Below are 25,963 nucleotides of genomic sequence, written 5' to 3'. Positions count from 1 at the left end.
GGTCCCAGGAAATCAATGGTGTCCAGGCCAAACTGGCACTTTGTGAGATTGATAGTCAGCTCGAACTCACTCAAACGGGTGCACAATTGTCTCAGGCTGGCAATGAGATATCGTCCAAATAGATGAATGCAAATGGGAGGTCCCAGCCCACTGCGTCCATTAGCTGATGAAAAGTTTGTGCTACATTCTTTAGACCGAAGAGCATGCGGAGAAATTCAAACAAGCCAAAGGGGGTTATGGTTGCAGTCTTGGGGATGTCCTGGGGGAGAACTGGGATTTGGTGGTACTCCCGGATGAAGTCCACCTTGGAGAACAACCATGCCCCGTGCAGAATGGTGGCAAAGTCTTGGATGTGGGGCAAGGGATATCTGTCGGGCATGGCAGCATTGTTGAGACAGCAGTAGTCACCACATGTCTCCAACCCCCTGTTGATTTAGGCACCATGTGGAGGGGAGAGGCCCAGGGACTGTCGGACACAATCCCCAGCTCCTCCATTTTTTTAAAACTCCTCCTTCACTAGGCTGAAGTTTTTGGGAGGTATTTGGCATGCCCTGATGTGGAGCAAGGAGCCCTCGGTCATTATGTGGTACCTTACCCAGTTCTTTGGCTCGCCTACAGAGAAATGTGGTGCCACTATCGAGGGGTACGCCGCCAGGATACAGGCCAATTCATTGTCTGAAAGTATTATGGAGTCCAGGTGGGGGGAAGGTAGTTTGGCTTCCCCCAGAGGCAGAGTCTGAACGATCTTGGCATGCACCAAGTGCCGTCCCTTGAGGTCGACAAGCAAGCAGTAGGCCTGAAGGAAGTTGGCCCCAGGAGCAGTTGCGCTACTGCTGCAAGGGTGAAAGTCCATGTAACGTGGCTGTGCTGAAATGAAGGGGAATGGTGTGGGTCCCAAAAGTTTGAATGTAGGAGCTGTTTGCTGTTCTCAGTGCTGGGCCCTGCTTGCCGCTGTAGGTGTCGAGGTCTGCAGGGGGGTAGGATGCTTATTTTGGCACCCATGTCAACCAGGAAATGCCAGCCTGACTGTGAATCCCAGATGTGGAGGAGGTTATCATGTGGGATAACCACCACAGCCATCAATGACGGTTGGCCAGGGTGTTTCCCGAAAACCTGCAGGGTGGAGGCAGCAACAGGCCTCCGCATCCTATATCTGGTGGTAGTAGCATAGCTGTCCCGGGCTGTTCACTTGCCTCTCTGCTGGCCTTGATCTCACCAGGGATTGTTCATGGGGCTTGCTGATGTGGTCTACAATGGCACTGGTATCCTTCTTTGCTTTCCAGAGCATGTCTGCCCAGGCTGTGACCCTCCGAGGTTCTTTGAAGTCTTCGTCTGTGAGCAAGAGTTGTATATCCTTGGGCAGCTGCTCCAGATCTGGTCAAAGAGCAGACAAGGCTTGTGGCCATCAATTAGAGCAAGCATCTCACTAATTAGGGCAGTCAGGGTCCTGACCCCAATCCGTATATATGCAGCAATCAAGTGGTATGCTCGAGCCAGGAAAGCCCTAAAGTGCAGGTTAGTAGCTCTTTGAAGGCTGCGTGTTTGCCTTGCTCCAGAGGATGCTGTAGGAAATCTATGACCCTTCCTACTGTGTCCTGATCGAGGGTGCACATGACATAGAAGTAGCGGGTGTTGTCGGCGGTGATGTGACTAAGCTGGAACTGAGCCTCGACTTGCTCAAACACATGTGGATGCGACACCAGAATGTTGGAAGCCTGAGGGAGACCGTGTGGATGGTCGAATGCTCTGCTTGATTTCTTTGGGTACAACTGCTGGATGGACTTGGGATCACCAATGTAGCATACGTGCTACACAAGCATGGAGAAGAATGACATGCATGCCAAAGCCTTGGAAAATTAGACTGATTTATTGTTCTGGCCATCACGCTTATATGGTCCCCTGGCACTGATGTCAGGGCCCCACATCATCAGAGTGCCGGCCTTCAATTGGCCGGTGTTCCTGATCTTCCTTCCGTGTGGAGGTCACCTGGGATGACGACCGGTGTCACCCCCAGGTATGCGCAGCACCACATTTATCTGCCATTTTGCGGGCTGGTCCATGTCTCCGTGCATGGGCTGCTACACCATTGTATTTCACCATCTCACTTCTGTTCTGTGCCTTTGGCTTCCTGCACACTTCCAGCAAAGCCCAATGTTAGTTTGAGGAAGAACATTGCATCGTAAGACTTAACACATTACAGCCTTCAGGCTCCCAAAATTAATTCCTCAGCAAGTAAATTTTAATTTTAATTCAACAAGTTCATGTTAATTTATTATTTACAAAATATTTGCAGGATTGATGTGAAGAAGGTCGCTACTTGTTTCCAATAACTATTGTATAGTTTTAAAAAATAACAGTTCTACATTGAATTTCTAAATTTGAATAATGTAAACAAATGCATTGTTGGCACCTGCATAGCTGGTATTTTAATTTTATTTTGTATACCATTTCAATTATTATCCTCTGAAAAAAAAATCACACCATCATTTTACTGAGGTCAGCATTGAGTGAGAAATCATCTGTGACTAATTGCTGAGGAATGAAGGAGGTTTTGTATAATTAAATAGTCATTTTAAACTAATTGCTAAACTACACATTTTGAACAAGGGGAAATTGAATGCCAAATGTTATATGAATTAAATGAAAGTTGGGGAAAGAAACACAGATGTATTGGCTAAGAATAGAGTCATTCTTTAAAACATAATGATGGTTAATTTGTTTGGATAACATAAGAACTGTGGCAACTGGTAGAGATGACATTAAGTAGCAAGAAGCAAAATGTAGTTGATAATTTAAAAGCTTTTATTATTTTTGACATGAGAATTATTGAGGAGCTGAGAGCAGAATGGTTTTATATGATGAAACAATTAATAAAATCCACTGCAATTAAAACGAAAGCAAGTTCCATAATAAAAGAACCAAAATGCTGCCTTCACAGTGGGTTACAAGGCACTCCTAGCTATTGCAAGAGCCAAGCTGTCTAAGGCCATCAGGGAAGCAAAGTGTGCCCATACCCTGCACATTCATAGTCACTTCCTGGACAGCAAGGACACATGACACATGTGGAAGAGCATCCAAGATAACACCAACCACAAGACTACACCATCTGCCTGTGCTGGTGATGCCTCCCTCCAAGATGCACTGAACAATTTCTAAGCTCATTTTGAGGTGAAAAACGACCACCTCTCTTTCAAATGATCAGATGTTGTGTCTTGCAGTTGCTGATGTGAAGAAAGAGTTAGACAAGGTCAACCCACAGAAAGCTGCTGGAACATTCCTGGCAGAATGCTCAGGAGATCTGTGGCTTAGCCAGCAGATGTTCTCACCGGCATCTTTAGCATCTCCCTGAGAAGTGCCATGATCCCAATGTGCTACAAAGCCACTGCCATTGTCCCTGTGCCAAAAAAGTTGTCTGTGTTCTGCCTCTATGACTACTGCTCTGTCACACTCATATCTGTCATGAAGTGCACTTAGAGGCTCATCAAGCTCCTGTTGCCCCCGTCACTAAACCCACTGCAGTTTGCACACAAATCCAACCACTCAATGGATGATGCCATCGTCACCACCCTCCACTTAGCCCTTGCCCATCTGAAAAATAAGGACTCATATTTTCGAATACAGTTTATTGACCAGTTCGGCATTCAACACAATCATACCTCAGTACCTGATAACGAAGGTGAGCCTGTTGGTTATAAACATCTCCCTCTGCAATTGGATTCTGTCAAGGAGACCTCAAGCAGCCTGGATCAATAACAACACTTCCAAGGCCATCATGCTGAGCCCAGAGGCCCCCTAAGGCTGTATGCTTAGTCCATTGCTGTTCACTCTGCTGACCCATGACTGTACAGCTAAACACAGATCGATCCACATCATCAACTTTGCTGATGACACGGCCGTGGTGGTCCTTATTAGTAAGAATGAGGAGTCAGCGTACAGAGATGAGTTGCTAACAGACAGGTGCAGAGCCAACAACCTTTATCTGAACGTTAATAAAAGAGATGGTTTTTTATTTCAGGAGGGCCCAGCGGGACCATGTGCAACTGACCATTGATGGCTCAACCATTGAGTCATTAAGAGAATCAAGTTCCTTGAAGTGCACTTGGCGGAGAATCTCACTTGGTCCTTCAACACAAGCTCCATAGCCAAGAAAACCCAGCAGTGCCTCTACTTCTTACAAAGACTGATGAAGGCTCCCAACCTCACTACATTCTACAGATAATGTATTGAGAGCATCCTGTGCAACTGCATCACCGCCTGGTTTGGAAGCTGTACCACCTCTGACTGCAAGATCCTGTGGAGGATAGTGAAGTCAGCGGAGAATATCATTGGGGGTTCTCTTCATACCATGAAGAACATCTACAACACTCGATGCAGGGAAAAGACAATAAACATTCTGAAGAACTCCACAGACTCCTCATGTAAACTGTTCTCCCTTCTGCCATCTGGAAGGAGGTACCATAGTATTCAGGTCCTTGCGTCCAAATTGGGTAAGTCTTTTTTCCCCCAAGCCATCAGGCTCCTGAATTCCCAGAACATATGTGAATAGTGTACCATGGAGGTTTACTGTATATGTCTTAATATTTTAATATTTTGATGTGTTTAACTTCTATTCTAACTTATACATGTAAATATGCCCCATGGTCCTGGAGAAACGCTATCTCGTCTTTACTGTGCGAGCATGGTATGAACAATAAGTAAAGGTGATAATTATTTTTTATTTCTGTTTTTCCTATGTGAACAAAATCAAATAAAAAATGAAAAAAGAAAACTAATCAGAAACATGGCATGGTTTTTCAGAGAGGAAAAAAATGTAAGCAACTATTATCTTGGAAATAATACAAAAAGGAAATTGAATTGGAAGACAATAAATGTTAGCCTCTGCTCCTCCTCCCCTGACCCTTCTTCCTTCCTCACCCTACTTTTTACTTAGGCATTTGCTTGCATTTTGCTCATATTTTGAGGCTTATAGATTTGCCTCCTATGCATGCTGCAGGACCTGTTGAGTTCCTTTGCACTTTTGTGCATTTACTTCAATCACAGTGTGATAGTACAAATTCTATCACCAATGTGTATATGTACATATGTACAGATGGTAGTTTAGGATCACTGTGATTGGCTGAGAATGTAGCCACACCTACTGGCAGGTCTTAAAGGATTGCTCCTAGCCAGACCAGGTCATTCTGGACTGGTCGACCTACTTGAGATATGCTCTAGTCTTTTAGTTAATAAAACCTTTGGTTTGGATCAACAAGTCTTTGGTTCTTTCGAAGCGCATTACACACAGCATCTGTAGATTTTCTTGTTTCACATCCTAATGTAGTTATCTAATAAAATAAATAAATGGTAAACATTTCTGTAAAATTAAGTTAGAAAATTCAATAGAAAAATTTCTCCACTTGAAAATGATTAGGTTGGTTGTCTCATGACACATACTTTGTTCTTTAACATACTGACACATTGAATTCATAATATTCATTGATTCACCTTTCCTAGCCTGAGATCTGCAAGTTATCTGAGGAACAAAACTGTGAATTTTGGTGGTGTTAGCAAAGGACATGGGAATACATCTCTCCTAGGAGAATTAATTAATAACTGAACAAAAAAAGTTTTATAAACATTTCTCAATAGTCAAAATTCAGTGTGGACCCTGCCTGCACAGTTTTAACTGTGGTTGTGAGAAAGGGAAAGCCTCCAACAACTAGAAAATTGGTGATAAAACAAGTCGCAAGGTTTGAAAAAATTGGGCCTACCTCGATGTCAGAGCTTCAGGCTGGATTTTCTCCTCCTCTGTGGGTGACAAATACAAATGACCCTGGAAACATTTTTCTGGGGAGCCAGATAAGATGGCGTCGGCATCCAGAAGACCATTGAATTACAAAACTTGCAAGAGCAAGTGCTCATGCGCCAGAGTTTGCACATGCACAAAACGGGGATTAAGCAGAACTATAGTGGGAAACTAATAAATCAGCTCTCACCAGCATTCTAAACTACAAGATCTGCTTCCTTTGGATTCGGAGCAGAGCTAGAGGCAATTTTTTCATTTATTAGCGGTGGAGAAGGAAGAAAGCAAGTGGAGGAGGAGGTAGAAGAACAATATCAACAGGCTCATTTGCAGGAAGAAACTGCAGGTTAAAGTACCCGAAGTTAAGGGGCAAGCTATAGGCAGGCAACTGATGAACCAGTTGCAAGTATTGAGTCAGAAAATGGATTTACAATATGGGTCTATGAGATGTGATGTTACTGCTCAATTTGAATATGTTAAAGGAGAAATGAAGGTAATTAAGGAGGAAATGAAGAGATATGTTAAAATGATTGATAAAGTTAAAATACGTTCAAAAAGTTGAAGAAAATTTAGTAGAATATCATTTATGAAATGGATCAATGTAAAGATGTGGTCAATAAGTTGGAAGATTCAGTTATGGCAAGGAATGTCAAGAAGAAAGAACTTTTTTTTACAAAAAAATGATATATTAGAGATTCAGAGTCAAAAAAAATAACATGAAGATTGTTGGATTGCCAGAAAGTTTTAAAGGCCCCAACTCAGTGCAATTTTTTCAAAAATGGATTCTCAAGCTTTTGGGACCAGAAAATTTCATGGACTTGAATTAGAAATAAACCATTGCTGGACCAATAACCATGCTCAGTTTTGATTAAATATTTATGTTAAGACTATTTTGAGAGTAGTAGTTCAAAAATCTCATCAATTTCAAGGTCCTTTGATAGTGGCTGATTTTTTTTTAAGTTTTTTTAAAATGCAGACCTCAGTGTGGCTGCAGTGAAAAGAAGAAAGGAATTTAATCCTGCAAAATCTATGGTTTGGAAAAAGGGATATAAATTTTCTTTTCGTCACCCTGCAATACTTAAAGTGTTTTTGGCAAATAATCAGGCAAAGTTTTTAAATGATGATATGGAAGCTTTAGACTTTGCAAATTCTCTTCCAAATAATAAAATGGACCAACAAGATGATTCATTAACAGCAGATATTCTACAAATTGAAAAGATGCAAATACCTGATAAGGAAATGATACAGCAAGAAATTGGTGGCTTTGCTGATGATAACCAAGTTAATAGAGAGCTTGAAGCAGCTGCCTTTACCTGAGGATAATAATGGCTATTTGGAAATAGTATGATTTTTTTTCTCTCTAGGGGAGGTGGGGGTTTTTCTTTCTCCTTTCCTAGCTATGTGCAACCTAGCAGCGAGAGCCACTTCCTGCACGATAGAGGGTGGTAGTACTGGTCCTTTTTTTGACAGTACATTTTTTTGGTAGGGTTATATATTTTTTTCTTTTTCTTATCTTTCTTTTCATTTCTTCCGATGGAGATGCCAATTGTGGTTAATGAGATGTGGGAGGTCCAAGAGGAGAGGCAGTGGGAAGTTATGAATTTTTTGAATTTAGTACAATGGAAAATAGTAAAACTTTGTATTTTTTAAGTTTTAATATTAATGTAGTAAATAATCCAATTAAAAGAAATAGGGTATTAGCTTATTTGAAGAAAATTAGAATTTATATTAATTATCTATAGGAAACTCATTCATCTGAGAAGGAACATCAAAAATTGAAAAGAGACTGGGTTGGACAAGTGGTAGCTTCAACTTTTAACTCCAAAGCAAGAGGTGTAGCAATTTTATTTAAGAAAACATTACTGGTTAAAATTCATAAAGTGATTATCAATCCTGTGGGAAGATTTGTTTTAGTACATTGTCAAATTTATTCTGAAAATTGGAGTTTGATGAATATTTATGCACCAAATATACATGATAAAGGATTTATTAGAGATACTTTTATGTATTTAGCTGAGGCATTTGAAATAATATTGGTCAGAGGGGATTTTAATTGTTGTCTCAATCTGGTTTTGGAAAAAACTATTATATCATTACTCGAGCTAAAGCAGCAAAGGCAATTTTGAAACCAATGAAAGACTTGAATTTTAAATATATGTGGAGGAGATTAAATCCTAAAGAAAGTAACTATTCCTTTTATTCTCTTAGGCATGATTCTTATTCTAGGAAAGATTTATTTTTAATTTCAGCACAATTGCAAGGAAATGTTGTGAAAGTGGATTATAAGGATAGAATTTTATCTGATCATTCACCACTCTTAATGGCTTCAGAAATTTAATCTTCAGAAGAGATGTTCTGTGTAAAAGATTTCTCCCCATAACAATTGAACAAATTGCTATCTTATTTACTGGTCCCAAATCTCCAATTTTAGCCACAGTTTATTGTTTTCACAGAATTTAACAATTCTTCTCTGATGCCAGTAGTGTGGCCATTGTTCATTTCATATTTAAACACATAACCCTTTTAAAATGTAATGCTTTCCTAATCAAAGGTTTACCCAACATGTTTTATAACTCAGCTTCAGAGATGTTTTTCCAGATGGTGTCATAGGCTAAACCATCGTCAACATTCAAAAACATGCAAGTAATGCCCCTATACCAGAGCCAGGCAGTGGCTAGGTCTGACAAGAGAATTTAACCATTTACCTTTGACATTCAATTGTATTCATAATAAATGTTTTGTTTGTCACCTTTGAGTGGAATTTAACATAAATAAATGCAGGAAAGGTATCTTCCAACAAGTAATTAATCTCTTGAGACTTCAAAGTCTGTTCACCAGCAACATGCATAGATAGTTCAACTTCAACAGCATTCTTTGCAGAGGTTTGGTATGACATCGGGAACCCTGACAAATTTCTACAGATGTGTGATGGAAAGTGTGCTGACTGGCTGCATCAAGGTCTAGTATGGGTACACCAATACCCCTGTAAAACCCCGCAATGGGTAATGGACACAGCCCAGGGCATCACAGATGAAACCCACCCCATAATCGAAAACATCTATAGGGAACACTGCTGTCTGAGAGCAGCAGCAATTATCAAGGATCCACATCACCTAGCAGATACTCTGTTCTCACTACTACCATCAGGAAAGAGGAATAGATGCCACAAGACTCATACCACCAGGTTCAGGAATGGCTGCTACCCCTCCACCACCAGAATGCTCAACAACAAAGACAATCAGAGGCTTATTTAAGGACTCTTACTTTTGCACTTTATGGATCTGTTTTCTCTCTCTGCATTGCAGTCAGTTAGATTGCATCTCTATTTATTTATGTGTCTGTGAATCAGTTTTTTCTGCACTGCCAATAAGGGATCATTCTGCTTCACCCAAAGGAAAAAGCATCTCAGGGTTGTATGTGATGTCAAGTATGTACTTTGACAGCAAATATGAAATCTGAAAAAAAAAACTCAAGTAACTGCCTTCCTGAATGAGGTTCAATTGTTTGAGACCACCCTAAATATGCATTGCCTCCTCAAGTAATACATCATGGCTGTGTATAATCTAGTGAATGCACTGTAGTTGGTGGTTACCATTACCCAATCAGCATTATTTGACCCTGTGATTTAACCATCAAGGACAAGGGTAATAAAAGCACAGAAAAATCGCCACCTTCAGGTTGCTCTCCAGCTCATACACCCATGCACCACATTGACTTGGAAATTATCACCATTCTTCCATTCCAAAAGCATTTGCGAGCATCTTCACCAGGACTGAAACAGTTCAAGATGGTGGCTTATTGCCCAACCTTATCGAGGTAATTAGGGATGGGATTAGGCCTTGCTCTATAATCATGTTCCATAATTGAATAAAGCATAGTCAGTAATTGAACATACCCACTAAATTTATGAGTGAAGTTGTCCTTTCATCTTCAGCTTTAACTGTGGTAATTCCAAGCTTTGTCAGAAAGCCTATTTACATTTATATTAAACACGACTCTTAAATTTTAAGCTGTTGTAAATCATCCAGTCCTGCAGTCCTCCTTTCTCTGGTAATGAAAATGTGTGGGTCTTTGAATTAGTTTTGACACACATGTCCCAAGTACCAGAAATATCATTTTATCCTTTCTGTGAACTCTCTCCAACATAACGATGATAACAATAATAATATTGTCATACACATTGTACAATGTAAAAATGTGCAAAATTCTGATTTATTGCAGCCAAACAGGTACTTATATAGAAAAAAAAACTATAAAAGTAAACTAAGTGAATTAAATTAGAGACAATAAATATATAAGATAGGCAGACAGTAAATGTTCATTGTAATCCTTGTACAAAAATGCAGTCCTTTTGTTCTGTGGGAATAGTCTATGATCGGTACATCAAGGGGAGGTTCTGGAGTGTGATAGCTGCTGGAAAGAAACTGTTCTTGGACAAAGAGATGCTGCTATTCAGGCTTCTGTACCTTCTGCCCAAAGGTAGCAGTGAGAAGAGGTTGTGACCAAGGTGATGGGGGTCCTTTATGATGTTGGCTGCCCTTTTGAGGGAGCCTTCTGCCTTCCCCAAAACACTTGAATTGCAAAACTTGATTATGATGCAACTATCAGTCTACTTTGCACAGTGCATGTGCAGGATTTGTGAGAGTATCTAATAATAGAATGTCCTCAGACTCAGAATGGAGAGGCCTTCTTAATGGTTGTCTTCCAATGATGTATCCAGGAATGGTCTTCTGAAACTAGATCTCATTTAACATGGTAAACCATATTATTCCAGAGAAGGTCTTGCCAAACATTTTAATAGCTCATTTCGTTCACAGTTAAATTAAAACAAGTAAAGAATTCAGGAGTCAAATTTCTCCAGAGCCAGATGGCTTTCATCAAAGCATTTTTAAAGTAATTAGGTGAGAAGCCTACAAATAGTCTTCAAAGTTCTCTTTATTAGGGCCCCCCCTCCCCCCTAATAAGCCTTAGATTGGAAGTCTATATAAACAATAAAGTCATAGATTCAAGCATGCCAATGTCAGTCAGAGACAGCATTGTGAACACCACAGAGGTTAGCATAATATTTCAAAGAAATATTAATAGATTAAAGCAATGGGAAAATAAGTGAGGTCATCCACTTTGGACAAATATACTGATGGGCTTTGTAAACGGTAAAAATCTAGAAATGTTAACTGAGTGATAATTATTTGTCAGGACAACACAGTTCCTGTGCTCTTTGAAATAGCACCAAGAAGAAGATCTAGGAAGCATCTAGTCAAAGCATTGGACGATGGTGGGAAATACTGGTTGAGCCTGCTCTGTACTGTGGGCGAGTTCCCCGCCGCCAGGCTGCCGTGCCCACTCACCTCCTGACGGCCGTTGGGATTTGAAGGCGCGCTGGGGGAGCGCGTGGCGCGGGAACGCGAAGCGGGAGGCGTTCGGATGACGGAGAGTGCGCGAGCGGGGGTTCCGGCTGGCGCGAGATTCGAAACGTCTGCGCCCGTGCCGGGAGGGGAGCCAAGCGGCGGAGGTATGTCTGATTCCGGCCTTTGCAAACTCTCATTGGTGGCAGCCAAGAAAATAAAAGCCCCGCGATTGGATACCGGGCGGGGCCTTTGAAAACTGGCGGGTTTATCCCATTTAAAATGGTCGAGGTTTCCTTTCTTTTCTGTGTGGAAGGATGTTAAATGCATGCAGAGTTTTTCCACGCACCCCCTTGCAATCTATCTGAGCACTGATGTGGGACCTCCAGAGAGAAAGAGCACGCTAACACGACATTAAACTCTGATCGTATTAAAATAGCCACCTGCAGATTTTTAAAAAAATTGCCGAAACTGCAAAAGAAACCAATTAAAAAAAAAATCATGATTTGGTAGATAAAGAATGCTAATGAGCAGGCTCCTTTTTAATTTTTTTTAAATTTTTCACACTATGAACCATATTGACTAAAATAAACACAAACATTTCCCTCTTGAATATCCAGTGTCATTTTCTCCCCTCCCTCCTTCCCCCCCTTCCCTCCCTCCTTCACCCCTCCTTCCCTCCCAACTTCACCCCTCCTTCCCTCCCTCCTTCAACCCCCTCCCCACCCACTCAACATTCAACCTATATGATACATTAAATAATGTCATCACTCAATGAAAATAAACAAGACATTTGTGTCTTCGACTTTCATCTTCTTCTGTCATTTTAGGGGGTGGAGGTCCGTGGTAGGACTTCTCTGTTGGGTTCCATGTACTGTTCCCAAATTTGTTCAAATACTGTGACGTTATTTCTTAAATTATATGTTATTTTTTCCAATGGGATACATTTATTCATTTCTATGTACCATTGCTGTATTCTCAGGCTATCTTCTAATTTGTTGCGGGTGCTATGATCATTGTTCAGCACGTTCATTATAAATCTTTCATTTGGTGCTTTTGAAAAATAATGCACTTGTGGTCTTGACCAGTTTGAAGGTTCATATGTCAATCTGGAAGCCTTTTCAATGCTACTGCTGCATCTGCTTCCTGCACTTACCCCCACAGCCCAGTACCCATCACGGTAAAAAAAATAGTTGCCTGGCACATTTCGCTTAAACTTCCTCCCTCTCACCTTGGCCATTTCAAAATTTCCACAAAGGAGGACATGCAGGGTCAGCATCAGAACAAGTCTAATGGGGAGGGGGGGCATTTGGGTAACTGGGGTGGGGGTGGAAGTTATGTAAAACTGATAGGCTTTTATTCACGATAGAATGGAGGCACATCCATGCTGGTCGACTGTCCTGAACTGGGGAGGGGGCTGTGGAACCTTTATTCAGGAGTCTGTGGGAGGAACCACAGGTACAGTCAGCCAATGGGATTGCTCACACAGTTAAATATACAAACATTTACCACATTTGCCTTGTGTTTTTAAAAAGAGTTCGGCAGGGTGAAGTGTATCTGATGTTATCATAAATTAAGTTTTTTGGGTGGTCTGATCTGCCGCTGTGACCGTTGTAGTGCTGGCAGCGTTGCAGCAATAGAGTGCTGAACAATTTGGGGCAGCTGTATGCATTCATCGGCGTTGGTTTATTGGATGTGTGGTGTCGAGTTTTGCATGCTGTCCGTTCGGGAGGGGGTGGGGTAATATGCCATGGCCCTGGTGCATAATGGGTGACAATAAGTGAAGGGGGTGTGGGATGATTGGTAATGCTTTCCAGAACCCCTGATGGCACCAGGTCCCTAATAGAGACTGTGTCCTCGTGCCCTTCAGGGTACACCACATAGGCATATTGGGGATAAGCATGGAGGAAGTGGACCCTTTCAACCAGTTTGGATTCATAGCTCCTTGCATGCATCCGGAGTAGAACCGGCCCTGGGAATGTCAGCAAGTCTTGCAGCATGATCCCTGTTGCATACTTCCTGGGGAAGGAAAACATTCTTTCATGTAGAGTGTCATTGGTGGTGGTACATAGGAGTGATCTGGTGGAGTGCCTCAGGGAGATCCTTGACAGCGAGAGACTGGAAAGCCTCTAGACTGATGGGTTAGGAGGATAGCCTTCCAGACCATGGCTTTCTCCCTTTCCACCCGCCCATTCCTTTGGGGGTTGTAGCTGGTGGTTCTCCTCATGGCGATGCCTCTGGCAAGCGGTACAGGTGCAGTTCATCACTCATAAAGAAGGGACGCTGGTCGCTATGGATATTAGCAGGGGAACCCAAACAGAGTGAAGAGACTGCGGAGGCCTTGATGACTGTGGCAGCTGTCATGGGGTGGTGATCGGAAAACGTGAGTACTCATAGTTGATATTGAGGAAGTACACATTGCGGTCAGAGGAGAGGAAATTGATGCTCAGGCATTCAAAGGGGTGGGTGGCCTTTATCGGCTGCGCTTTGTGTGGTCGATAGAAGTGTGATTTGCACTCCGCGCAGACCTGGCAATTTCTGATCATAGTCCCGATCTCCTCAATGGACTAAGGCAGATTGCAGGCTTTGATAAAATGGAAAAACCTGGTGACTCCAGGGTGGCAGAGATCATTGTGGAGGGTTTGCAATCAGTCTTATTTGTGTGCTGGCACATGTTCTGCAGGTTAGAGCATCTGGGGGCTCATTGCGTTCCCTGGGCAGGGACAAGATAAAGTTCAATTCTCCACCTCAATATCCTGTCATTTTTAATTTTACCTCACTGTTGCTGTTTGTTGAACTGAAAACCACTGCCTGTTGGTCAGTCAACAAAGTAAATTGTTTGCTGGCTAGGTAGTGTCTCCAGTATCGTACTGCCTCAACAATGGCTTGGGCCTCCTTTTCGACGGAAGACTGTCGAATTTCGGGGCCCTGGAGGGTGCAGGAAAAGAAGACGATGGGTCAGCCTGCCTGTTTAAGTGTGGCAGCCAGAGCAAAGTCAGATGCATTGCTCTCCAGCTGGAATGGGATGGATTCTTCCATGATAGGCATCATAGCCTTGGCAATGCCTGCCTTGATGCGGCTGAAGCTTGCACAGACCTCTGGTGCTGGGGAAAGGAGGTAGATTTAATAAGGGGGCAAGTCCTGTCTGCATAATTGGGAACCCACTGGGCATAGTAAAAGAAGCCCAGGCACCTTTTCAGGGCTTTGAGGCTGTGGAGAAGGGGGAGTTCCAAAATTGGGCACATGCATTCGGGGTCAGAGCCAATGACTCCGTTCTCCACGATGCAGCCAAGAATGGCAAAGCGGGTTGTGCAAAATACGCATTTAGCCTTATTGTATGTGAGGTTAAGGTCTTTCATCCGATACCGCACGGATGGCAGTCTCTTCATTCAGAGCCAGCTCTTCAGCGCTTGACGTCCTGATTTGTGGAAACTGCCAAAATGTTTGGCCTGGAAGTCAGCCTGAAGAAAACTAAGGTCCTCCATCAGCCAGCTCCCCACCATGACTACCAGCTTCCCCACACAAAACTGGTCAACCAGTTTACCTATCTCGGCTGCACCATTTCATCGGATGCAAGGATTGACAATGAGATAGACAACAGACTCGCCAAGGCAAATAGCGCCTTTGGAAGACTACACAAAAGAGTCTGGAAAAACAACCAACTGAAAAACCTCACAAAGATTAGCGTATACAGAGCCATTGTCATACCCACACTCCTGTTTGGCTCCGAATCATGGGTCCTCTACCGGCATCACCTACGGCTCCTAGAACGCTTCTCCCAGTGTTGTCTCCGCTCCATGCTCAACATTCATTGGAGCGACTTCATCCCTTACATCGAAGTACTCGAGATGGCAGAGGCCGACAGCATCGAATCCACGCTGCTGAAGATCCAACTGCGCTGGGTAGGTCACGTCTCCAGAAGGAGGACCATCGCCTTCCCAAGATCATGTTATATGGTGAGCTCTCCACTGGCCACCGTGACAGAGGTGCATCAAAGAAGAGGTACAAGGACTGCCTAAAGAAATCTCTTGGTCCCTGCCACATTGACCACCGCCAGTGGGCTGATAACGCCTCAAACCGTGCATCTTGGCGCCTCACAGTTCGGCGGGCAGCAACCTCCTTTGAAGAAGACCGCAGAGCCCACCTCACTGACAAAAGACAAAGGAGGAAAAACCCAACACTCAACCCCAACCCACCAATTTTCCCTTGCAACCGCTGCAACCGTGTCTGCCTGTCCCACATCGGACTTGTCAGCCACAAACGAGCCTGCAGCTGACGTGGACATTACCCCTTCATAAATCTTCGTCCGCGAAGCCAAGCCAAAGAAAAAAAGAATGTGAGGTTAAGGAGTTTGACGGTCTGGAGAAATTATTGGCATCATGGTCTTGCAAATGGTGACATTTTCCAGATTCAGGAATGTAGCCTGCAGCTCATCCTGGTCTACCATTTCGTCCCTCTCCTGCTGGAAGACTGAGACCCCATTGGTGATGCTGAAGGGAACTCTCAGGAAATAGTAGAGGTGGCCATCCGCCTTGAAACCAGTATATTAGTGGTCCTCCAGGAGCTGGTGGTATGTTGACTTTAGGTCGATGGGGGAGAAAACCCGAAAATGTGATCTGGATGTGCGGGGAAGAGGGTATGTGTCCAGCTGCGTGTATCTATTAATGGTCTGACTGTAGTCAATGACCATCCTGTTTTTCTCCTCATTCCTCATCACCATCATTTGGGGTTTCCAAGGGCAGGTACTAGCTTTGATGATCCCCTCATTGAGTAACCTTTGCACTTCTGACCTCATAAAGACCATGTCCCTAGCCCTGTACCTTTGGTGGCAATGGGTTTACAGTGAGGTTAGCAAACAGATGGAGGAGTGATCTTGAGAGTTGAGAGTCTGCAGGTTGTGTGCTGTGGGCAATCTTTGGGTTTCTGGCTGGAAACCGTGGGGGAAGAGGCTGGGGGTGGAGGATGGTGGTGTTTGCTGGTGAAGCACAGTGGGTGATTTAAGAACTGCTGGTTACAGATAGTGAGGGTGGGGTGGGGCCCATCATACTCCATTGTCATGCTTTTAAGGTGGCATTGGAACTCCAGTCCCAGTAGTTGTGACATCACCAAGAGTTTAAAGTCTTTGTAGTCTGTGCCCTGCATGGTCAGGGTCACTGCGCAGTAGCCACGGGACATCAGCCATATGGGACTTTGAGGCCAAGGAGACTTTGTGACTCATTGGCCTAACCACGAGTGAATAGCACTACACTATGTTGGGTGAATGAAGCTCTCCGTGCTCCCATTATCGCACAGACAGCTCGTTATGTGGCTGTTTACCTGGATGCTCATCAATCTGGCGAGCTGGTGAGGACTACCTTGTTCCAATGTGATAGAGGTCAGTGTTAGGTCACTGCCTGTAGTTGTGGACAGTTTGTGTGGTCAGTTGCAAGATGGCAGTGTTCAAGTTGGCGGTCTCCATGACTCACACATGGTGCTGCTGGGTCTCAAAGATGGTGGTATCCAAGATGGTGGCCCCTACAGTCCACACATGGCACTGCTGGGTTTGGATGATGTGGACTTGCACGCTTTCATGTAATGCCCTTTCTTCCCGCAGTTGGAATAGACTATGTCTTGCTGGGCTGCGTTTCCTTGCTCAGGCCACAGAAGTAGCACTTCAGGTACTCATGGAGTACAGCGGTTGTGGTCAGGTTGTTGGCGGAACATGGTGGTGGTGGCGTGTCCCAGGATGGTGGCGCCCAGGGCAACCATGAGGTGGCAGCATTGTTGGCTGAGTAGGCATCCATATTCTGGAGGACCACCTCCAGTGTGCTTGCCAGTTCGACCGCCCTCTGCAAATTGAGCTCATCTTGCTCCAACAGTCTCTGATGAATGTAGTTGGACCAGATGCCTGTGACATGCATGTCTCTAATCAGGACTTCTGTGTTTTCCATGGTTGTCATAGTCTTGCAGCCGCAGGCCCACCTGAGAGTTCATAGGGTCCGGAGGTACTCAGCGCTTGATTCCACGGGTCGCTGATTTCGGTTGGCCAAGTGTCTCATGTAGACCTTGTTTGCCTTCTTCAGGTACCAGCTTTTCAGAATGTCCATGGCCTCTGGGTATGATGTGGCATCCCTGATCATTGAGTATATCAGGGGCCCAACCCTGCAGCTTGTCGTTCTCTGATTGGATGATGGTAGATGATGACTGCAGGAACAATTCAAAGCAACACAGCCAGGCTTTGAATTTGTTGGAGGCTTTAGGTGATTGAGGATCGATTTCCATCTTCTCTGGCTTCAGGATCTGCTCTATTGTCAACATTTATTGTGAATAAAATTGATGTACCATCAATAACTCCAAAAGACTGGAAGTTATGTAAAACTGATAGGCTTTTATTCACAATAGAATGGTGACACGTCCATGCTGGTTAACTGTCTGGAACTGGGGAGGGGGCTGTGGAACAGTCACCTTTATTTAGGAGTCTGTGGGAGGGGCCACAGGTACAGTCAGCCAACAGGCATGCTCAGACAATTACATACACGAACATTGGTTTACCACAGTGAGATTTAAAAAAAAATTAAAATAAAATTTAAACCTTATTGCAAAAACAACAAATGAAAATAAATAAAAATTCCAACATGAAACCTTTTTGCCTATATAAATCCAGCAAAAACCTAGCTATTTTAACATAAATCAGTGAATGTTGCTCGAGCCCTTTTTCCTATTCAATGATTTATCATTCTGCATATAATATACAATACATGTATTCATACAGTATAAATAAAGAATTGAAAGAAATGAATACGGAGCCTTACTCACCCTTCTTCAAAGCCTGCCACTACTTCACTTGAGGCCGAAGTGCTAACTGATGCACTGCCGATTGCACCAGAACTATGGTCCTGCACTAAGCGTTCCCCCATCTGCGGGCCCACCATGCATGCACAACCGGTCCCAGTAAATTAACCCACCACTCATGCGCTCGCTGGCCCCACTACTCCAATCTATCACGCATGCTCCAGCTGGCACTTATGCATGCGCACAAGAAGAAACATGGCCTATGGACCCTGGGGTGCCACATTTAACAAGGTAAGTGCCCCCTCGCCCTTTCTGCCCCTACACTCCCAAATGGAGGACAAATTAATGTGGCTCATGGGACAGAGGACAGAGTGCTAAAAAGCCAGACTGTCTGGCCTCAAACTGGACATCTGGCCACCCTACCTTAAACGCATGTGACTTTTTTTGCCTTGGGTGGGAAAAGATTTGCATTATCCACCCTTATCAATACCTCTCATGATGTTATAAACTAGAGAAGTATTTTGTGTGATCTATAAATTTTACTCTTCCTTGGAGGATGCTAAGAATTGGTTTACCAGATTAATTCTTGAGATTAAAGACTTGTATTAAGAGGAAAGTTGAGCAAGTAGGCCTGTACTCATTGGAATATGGAAGAAAGAGACATGATTGCATTGAAACATTCAGAAAACTAATAGTTTAAAAATGCCTGTTCAGAGGATATTTCTCAGCATATAAAACCTAGATTAAAAATAAAGAGATAAAGATTATTTTTTTCCTCAGGAAGTGTCTACTCCAAAGAAAGTAGAATGTGAATTAATGAATATACTCAAGACCAGGATGGAAATACTTTTGGTCAAGGGTAATGGGATGTGAAATTTATCTAGTGATGGTGCCTGAGACTCTTATTGGCTGCTGAGATTTACCTATAAGAATTATAAATTATGTACATTTTCCTCAGAATTAATTTCATATGAGACCAGACTATGGGATACCAAACATTGTCTACAAAATAAACATGCAATGAAGGTTTTAATCCTGATCAGGTCTTTGCTCCTTGCTTCATTCCCTGCTTATTTGTCACTAAATCAAACACTATTTCTTATATAAACTCACTATAAACTTTCTTTACTTTCTTTTAAAAGCTGTGATAGAGAAGGCAACAAATAAAATGTAGCTAGTGGTGGTATTCTGAGATTCATGGTGACACTAGCTCATCTCTTAGGAAAAACCTCCAGGAGGGTGTGTTCACATGCAGATAAGTTATTCTTTGCATGTGCTGCTCATCCAGTGTAGATAAAATGAGTCAAAATAGTCCCTGCCATTTTCCAGTAGGAAGATTTCATAAATAAGCTTTCAACATATCTCTCTTTGGGGGCAACCATTATAAATGTCACGGCAGTTGGGCTTCATGTCTTATATTAAGCAATGTGGATAAAAATTAGATTTCTATTTCAGTTGTTTTCTTCCTGTGCATGGCTTTTACTGTCAAAGTAAACATGTTAAAATATGTGCAACCTTACCATGGACTTTTTCTATCATTGAACCTCTCATTGGTGAAAGTGGGAATGCTTGAGAAAAAAAAGTGCAACCAATAATCCAAGATGGTAGAAGTTTGAGGAAAAACTATACAAATTGGGTTCTTTTTTTTTTCCACATGATTATGATGTTTTCTAATATGGATGGCTGCACAGGATGAAAGGATGATTAAGATGCAGTTTTATATCATTGTTGGTTGAGGTTGACATGCCCTGAACTTAAAAGCTATTTTTTAATGAAAGTGTTTCAATTGACAAATTTAAACATAACATTTTGACTCATGTTTTAGCTTATTACAGAATTCATATTGCTGTGGCACAGTGTTCAGCTGTGGATATTACCCAAGAACAAGTAGCTTTGACAAACAAAATCTAGAATGACATGGAGCATCCACCTTCAAAGAGAGTGAAACTTTTCAATGACTCCTACAAGACCATCGAAGATTCAATTAAGGAAAATGCATCCTACGGCAATAGTCAGGGTTTGCTAGATATGAATAGATATGAATTTACACAAAATTTAGGTTGTTTTATTGATTCAGCTTTAGAGGAAAAGACAACAGATGGAAAAATCATTAGTAGCAATCCTGCTGAAGCAGAAAGATTTATATGTCATGAATATGGATTTGAAAAATATTCCACAAATTGTGAAGCTCACTATTCAGAACTAATGCTCTCTGTGCAAAGGAAAAGCCACATTAAAAAAGTGAAATATCCCACATCTCAATGTGTGTTAATTCCAGATGGGGCAGGGGAGAAAACTGAAACTGAACTGATGTTGTTTGGCCATAAAACTCATTTCCAGGATGATAAATTTCCTTCTAAAACAACAATGAAGCCTGATAAGTTTTTGAATAAAAGTGTGAATTTTAGTGACATTACTATTGCAAAAGATGTGAAAACTCAAAAGGGAATCTGCAGTAAATCTGATTGCTGTTTATACAGATTTAACAATATTCTAACTTGTGAATTAATTAGATCAGAAGACACAAATACAAGTGGAATATGTGTTGAATCCATAAGAGTAGGTCAATCTCAGGATCCACAAAGGAAAATAAGCAACATAAAACAAGAGGATCAAAAATTTAGAGAAAAAATACCATTAAATGCCATAATAATTAAACCATCTAGAAATGCAACTTTAAATAACAAAGAATCCACTTTGGGAATTGCATTTGCATTAAAGGACAGTGAGATCCAGAAAGAATCAAAGATGATCAGCCAGACTGAAACACCTGCTTCGAATTTAGAAACTGATGTAAATCCACTCAATGTCCGAAGTTCATGTTTAATTAATGGTTCTACCAGTGCTTGTAACCTTGATGCTCAGAAAGGGGTAGTTAGATGTTTGGAATATGCCTCTTCCAAATATAGCAATGGGCTCTTTGTGGAAAAGACCCCAGTAAAAAAAGAGAACAAAAAGAATGTCATTTATACATGTGATGATACTACAATTGATAAAGAATCTGGTAAAATCCAAATTTATGACAGTAAAGGAACTTGTAGTGTTCTTGAAATGGCACAGAGAATAGATAACCCTCTGGCTATTAACACATTTATTGGAACATGTGGAAATTTAAATTTCAAATGTGACAGCGTAGATTTCTCTAAAATAATGAGAGAATTAATCCATGGGAGGACTACAAATGTCAATAAAAATAAGCAAACTGTGTATAAAACACAATGTGACAAAGCACCTTTAATAATCCAGTTGCAGTTGCCAGAGAAAAAACGAGGAAACTTAAATAAAATGCCAAAAATGTCAAACTGCAAAGATGGATATATTTGTGAGATTATTTGTTCAAATGAAAAAGAAAGCCTTGGCTGTTCTCAATTGGAAACAAAATTGGAAATAGTGGAAACCACTTCAATGCCTCAACAAAAGAAAATAAGCAAAGATAATGAGTCATTTTGTGATGCACTGCAGGATTTGTCTCATAATTCTGAAACTCAGGATTTAATGTGGCTAAATGTAGCTTTTACTCTGAACGATGCAGTAGATTCTGGTGGTGTTGAATGTCAGCCTGGAAGTCTTCACATCAACTCATTTGAAGCATGTAGCCAAATATCAAAAGGAATTTCAGGAAATAAACTATCTGGAAATACAAAGGGCTGTCATGTAGAAAGTGATAGGAATGCCAGCTCAGGAAATAAAGGAGAATGTGAATCGATCGATGTGCCTAAATCTGATTTACCCTTTATGGAAAGCAATGATGGAGAGTCTCTTTCTGAACATAATGCTGACAATTTAATACAAATTGAATGCGCGAGCAAAATAGAAAAATCTCGTTTTAATGCTTCAGTGAATGATCATGTAGATTGTGCAGGTGTTAATGATATATTAAGCTCCTGTGAAGTTGAGAAATCCAAAGATATTTGTGTAATTGAAATTCCTTCTACATTTGCAGTTAACAATAACGTACTGAAGAGTTCTGGATCAAGCAACATTATTTCAGAAAATTTAAATAAAGACCCATCAGATTCTTTTGTGGCATGCACAAAAGTATTTGGAAGCTATATCTCTGAAAGAGAAACTGAATATCAGATGAAACATTTGTGCAACCCACAATATGTACAAGACAGTGATTGTGACTTTCAAACAAAAAATGCAACTACTTACAGTAATACTGAAAGCACATATGGGGTACAGAGTGATTGGACAAGCACATTAGAACAGTTTTGCAATTTTGGCAGTTTAGTGGCTGATTGTGTACAATTAAGTACCCACGGAAATACTTTGCAACATAGTCAGAAGCCAAGAAAATTAGGGGAGCATCACATTCATAGAGTGAATAGTAATAACAAAATTACATTTTGTCATGCAAAAAACATGAATATTCAGGCATCTGTTTCCTGTAATTTGCTTAAAAATACTGAAGTAAATCACTTTTCATTAAAAGATGGAGAATGCCATCTTAAATATGTAACTAGTTGCATCTACCCCCAGGGTACTGACAGTCAAAGGCAAAATGGAGCTGCAAATTTAATTGAAGTGACCCGGTGTTTGCAGGGTGACAAAAAACAAAGTCTTGATACTGAAAGCTCAAATTATAATATACTGAGTTTTACTGTCAGTGTTCCACTTGGTCATAATAGAAAGAAAATATGTGAAAATCAATCCACTTCTGCCTTGCTTAATATCAATAATAGTTCAGAAGAGACCACAATTAGTTTTTCTGTTAAGACAGGCACACAGACATCTCCCGAATATTCTGAAGAGATTGGTCTTCCCAACCTTGATGATAACTGTAGGACTCATTTCAAATCTTCCATCTTGGACATGCCAACTAAGACAAATATTCCATTGAACATGGTTGAAACTAATGCACATTTCAATCATGGAGAAGGTGTATTTGATGAATGTCATTGCACTAAAGAACTTACAAGCACATCTACCACAAAGAAAAGTACTGCTGTTAAGATTGCAGCTGGAATTTCAAAAAATAAAAGTGCTGAAGCATCATTTTTTTACAATAAGACTAATGTAGTTGAAACAAATACTTGTTCGGAAAATAAAGCAGAATGTCATCTTAACTGTTTAGCTCAGCCTGAATTGCTCAAAAACTTTACAGGTAACATGGGCATTGTAGCAGGCAATGAGTGTCATCCAGTCTCTTCATTGGAGGATGACATTAAAAAAGAGTGTGGAAAGGAATCAGCAAAGTTCTCTAATGTTTGCAGTTTAACAAGAGATAATATATCTTGGACAAACACTCCTAATATATCACTTGAACATCAAAATAAGTTAGTTGATGAACATTTAGCATCTCCTACTGCTGTGCAGAGTTTTAAGAACAATTCAGAAGAGACTAAGATTGTCTTTACAGAAGATTCAGATGTACAAAGTCCATCTTTAATGAGTTACACAAGTAGAATGAATAATATATCAAAAAAGGAAATTGAATGTTTGCAGAAATATGAATGTACCAGTAGTTCCAATCACATTAAAGATAATGATCTTCTTGAAAAAACAAATGTATTATATACAGCACCTTACTTTAATACTGAAAATATACATGGCTCTGAGACTGATTATTCATGCAATGAGGGACAAGTTTCATTTTATATCAATTCAAGCAAAGATACTGTTTCATTGAGTAGTCCTGAGAGTCTTTCACCTCTGAGGCATGTGAATGAAATACTGGAAGAACATCAGAATGGTACTACACTTAATATGAATCTAGATGCTAAGACTACGACTGAAGAAAATGCCATGGCCTTCGGTTTAAAATTTGCAAATTTTCAAACATCGGTAACCTGTGATGCAATGATTGAAAATATGACTGTAAACAATTCTTCAAAACATTATACTGACCCTGTGAATAGTGAAAGCTGTTTTATAAATCACAGAAATGATGTGGCCACAGATTTAGTTGATGTGTTTCAAGAAACTCCAGAATTTGAACATTGCAAAATGTATTTGACTGAAATTAAGTGTACTGATAAAGCAATTCAGAATTTTAATACTTGTAATTCATTCAAAGATTGTTCAGGCTTGAACCGCATTATAAATACTTCACAGCATTTTGAAATGATAGGAGACCTTGTAGGATGTAACAGCAATAATGCAGCTACATTTAGTTTCGATCCTTCCCTAAAAGTAAAAACTGGATTTCCTCCAATAGATAGTGAAGTGAATACTGAATTGGTGCAGTTTGTGCAAGAAGAAAGGAAACATCCAAGGATAAAAAATAATAGCTTTTCCAAAACAACTGTATCTGCTTTTGATAGTTTTGAAAAAATTATCCTCACGACTGATTCTGAAGAAGATACAGTTACACTTATTAGAGAGATTAATCTCTGCAACAAAGAAGGACGTAATGTGGATGCAAGCATAATAAAAGAGATTATTCATGATAATGATAAACCTGCCAGGGCTTCATCACCTCAAATATCAACCTTCAAATCCACTTCTGTGAAGGGTTGTCAGAGAAACATAAATAATTCTAATTGTGTAGAAACTAAGAATGAGATACTTTGTGAACAAGATGAAAAGGAACATTCTCAGCTAGAGTTACCAGTAATGCTGCAAAATAGAACTAACAAAAACAATATGCACAATATTCAAATTTCCCTGAGTTCACTTGAAAAATATGAAATAGACTGTGCACCAGATCGATTACAGCAACATATAATAGGTCACAAGCAACTTTACACAAAACCCATGATGGATGAAAACAATGAAGATAGACAGGAATTATCAAGTGATATTGTCAGCAGGACTCAGAATGATCAGCAAGTGGTATTATTGCAATCTTCAAAACAATTTGCTTTGATTGATAGAGTTACTGGCAAAATGGACCAGAAGGAACAGAAACAGAAGACAAGTGGAATGATTTGTGAAATGATTAGTATGGGTGTAGAAGGAGCAGAAGAAACATCTCATAGAAATGATATTCCTGCTAGCGGAGTATATAATTTGGTAAAGGATGTGAAACCGTTACAATTAAAGTCTAAGCAGGAATTTAAACAAGATATTTCCACACCAACAACACATAACTCTTTAATTTATCAGAGAAAATCTGTGAATTATTCACATATTGAGGAATCCAGTGAGTATGAAATATCTACATGCCGAAAATCACAAGGCTCTTTAGAATATCAGAAGCAGAGAACTGATAGTACAATTGGTTGCGATTACTTTGAAAATATTAATTCTAATAAAGGTTCAACGATTACAAGTGTTGAGGAGCAACACCTCAAGAATCAGTTTCTGATTTCAAAGGATGAAATTCCAAATTTTGAAATGAAAGAACAGTTTAGTGCTGTGCTGAAGGAGCTTTTCCTTTTTCATGAAATCAGCAAACAATCAGAATGGTCTGAAAGTATTTCTGGAGAAAATGAAACTGAGATTGTTAACAAAAAAAATGATTTGGTTATTTTGCCAGAAAAAAGTGATAAAATAAATAACTTGCATGAGGATAAAATGCATGATAATTTACAGTCTTCTGACCATCCACTTGAGAAAGCTGGTCTAAATCAGAAAGAACATGAGTGCTTAAGAGGAAACGAGACTTTACAAGATACATTTCCGTCTTTTGCCAAGACAATGCCACTTGTCAAAGGAGAACAAGAGGTACCAATGGAAATTGATGCATCGGAAATAGATGATGAAGAATCATTATACAGCCCATGTAAAGTCCTGGGTGAGTACATTGTATGTTCAAGTATTATTATAAAAAAGGAAAACTACTAAACTGTAGAGGAGATTTAGATACCTATTTTGACAATATTAAAAAGATTAGGGAATAAAAAATTGAAGGTTAACATGCAAACCATCTCTATATTAAATAATTAGATTTTTTGATTTTTTTCTTTAATTTTACCAGATTGCACTCAATGGAATGAATTAAAGATTTAAAAAAAAACATATTGCATCCAATACATGATATCTCACATTTATTTTATGATGTTTTCAAGCAGCATTTAAGTGTTTGGGTTAAGCATCAATAGAATTCATGTTATGCTTAAGGATGTGGAAAGATTTGTTACTGGTGCAGGGAGCTAGAGATTCCTTTGAGAAATTTTAT

General features: G+C 40.6%; 2 protein-coding genes across 7 annotated transcripts in view; one reads left to right on the top strand and one right to left on the bottom strand.

Annotated features, from left to right (window-relative positions):
* The window catches only part of vsnl1a (visinin-like 1a), a 124,605-nt gene extending 113,397 nt beyond the window's left edge, over positions 1-11,208 (bottom strand). Inside the window, exon 1 of the mRNA XM_069886366.1 lies at positions 11,131-11,208. The gene's annotated coding sequence lies outside the window, so the exon portion shown is untranslated. The remainder of the gene's footprint in view (positions 1-11,130) is intronic.
* The window catches only part of LOC138736596 (uncharacterized), a 61,793-nt gene continuing 46,999 nt past the window's right edge, over positions 11,170-25,963 (top strand). For 2 of the 6 annotated variants that reach the window (XM_069886362.1, XM_069886361.1), the window contains exons 1-2: positions 11,171-11,294; positions 19,724-25,579. In XM_069886362.1, the coding sequence (XP_069742463.1) occupies positions 19,816-25,579 (5,764 nt within the window). In that variant the 5' untranslated portion in view covers positions 11,171-11,294; positions 19,724-19,815. Of the gene's footprint in view, positions 11,295-15,976; positions 16,022-16,173; positions 16,502-17,189; positions 17,367-19,723; positions 25,580-25,963 lie in introns of those variants that run through there. The other 4 variants (XM_069886359.1, XM_069886356.1, XM_069886357.1 and 1 more) reach the window with 4 other exon arrangements.

Source organism: Narcine bancroftii, chromosome 6 (genome assembly GCF_036971445.1).
Source record: "Narcine bancroftii isolate sNarBan1 chromosome 6, sNarBan1.hap1, whole genome shotgun sequence".
NCBI lineage: Eukaryota > Metazoa > Chordata > Chondrichthyes > Torpediniformes > Narcinidae > Narcine > Narcine bancroftii.
This window is presented reverse-complemented; position numbering and strand designations above follow the sequence as displayed.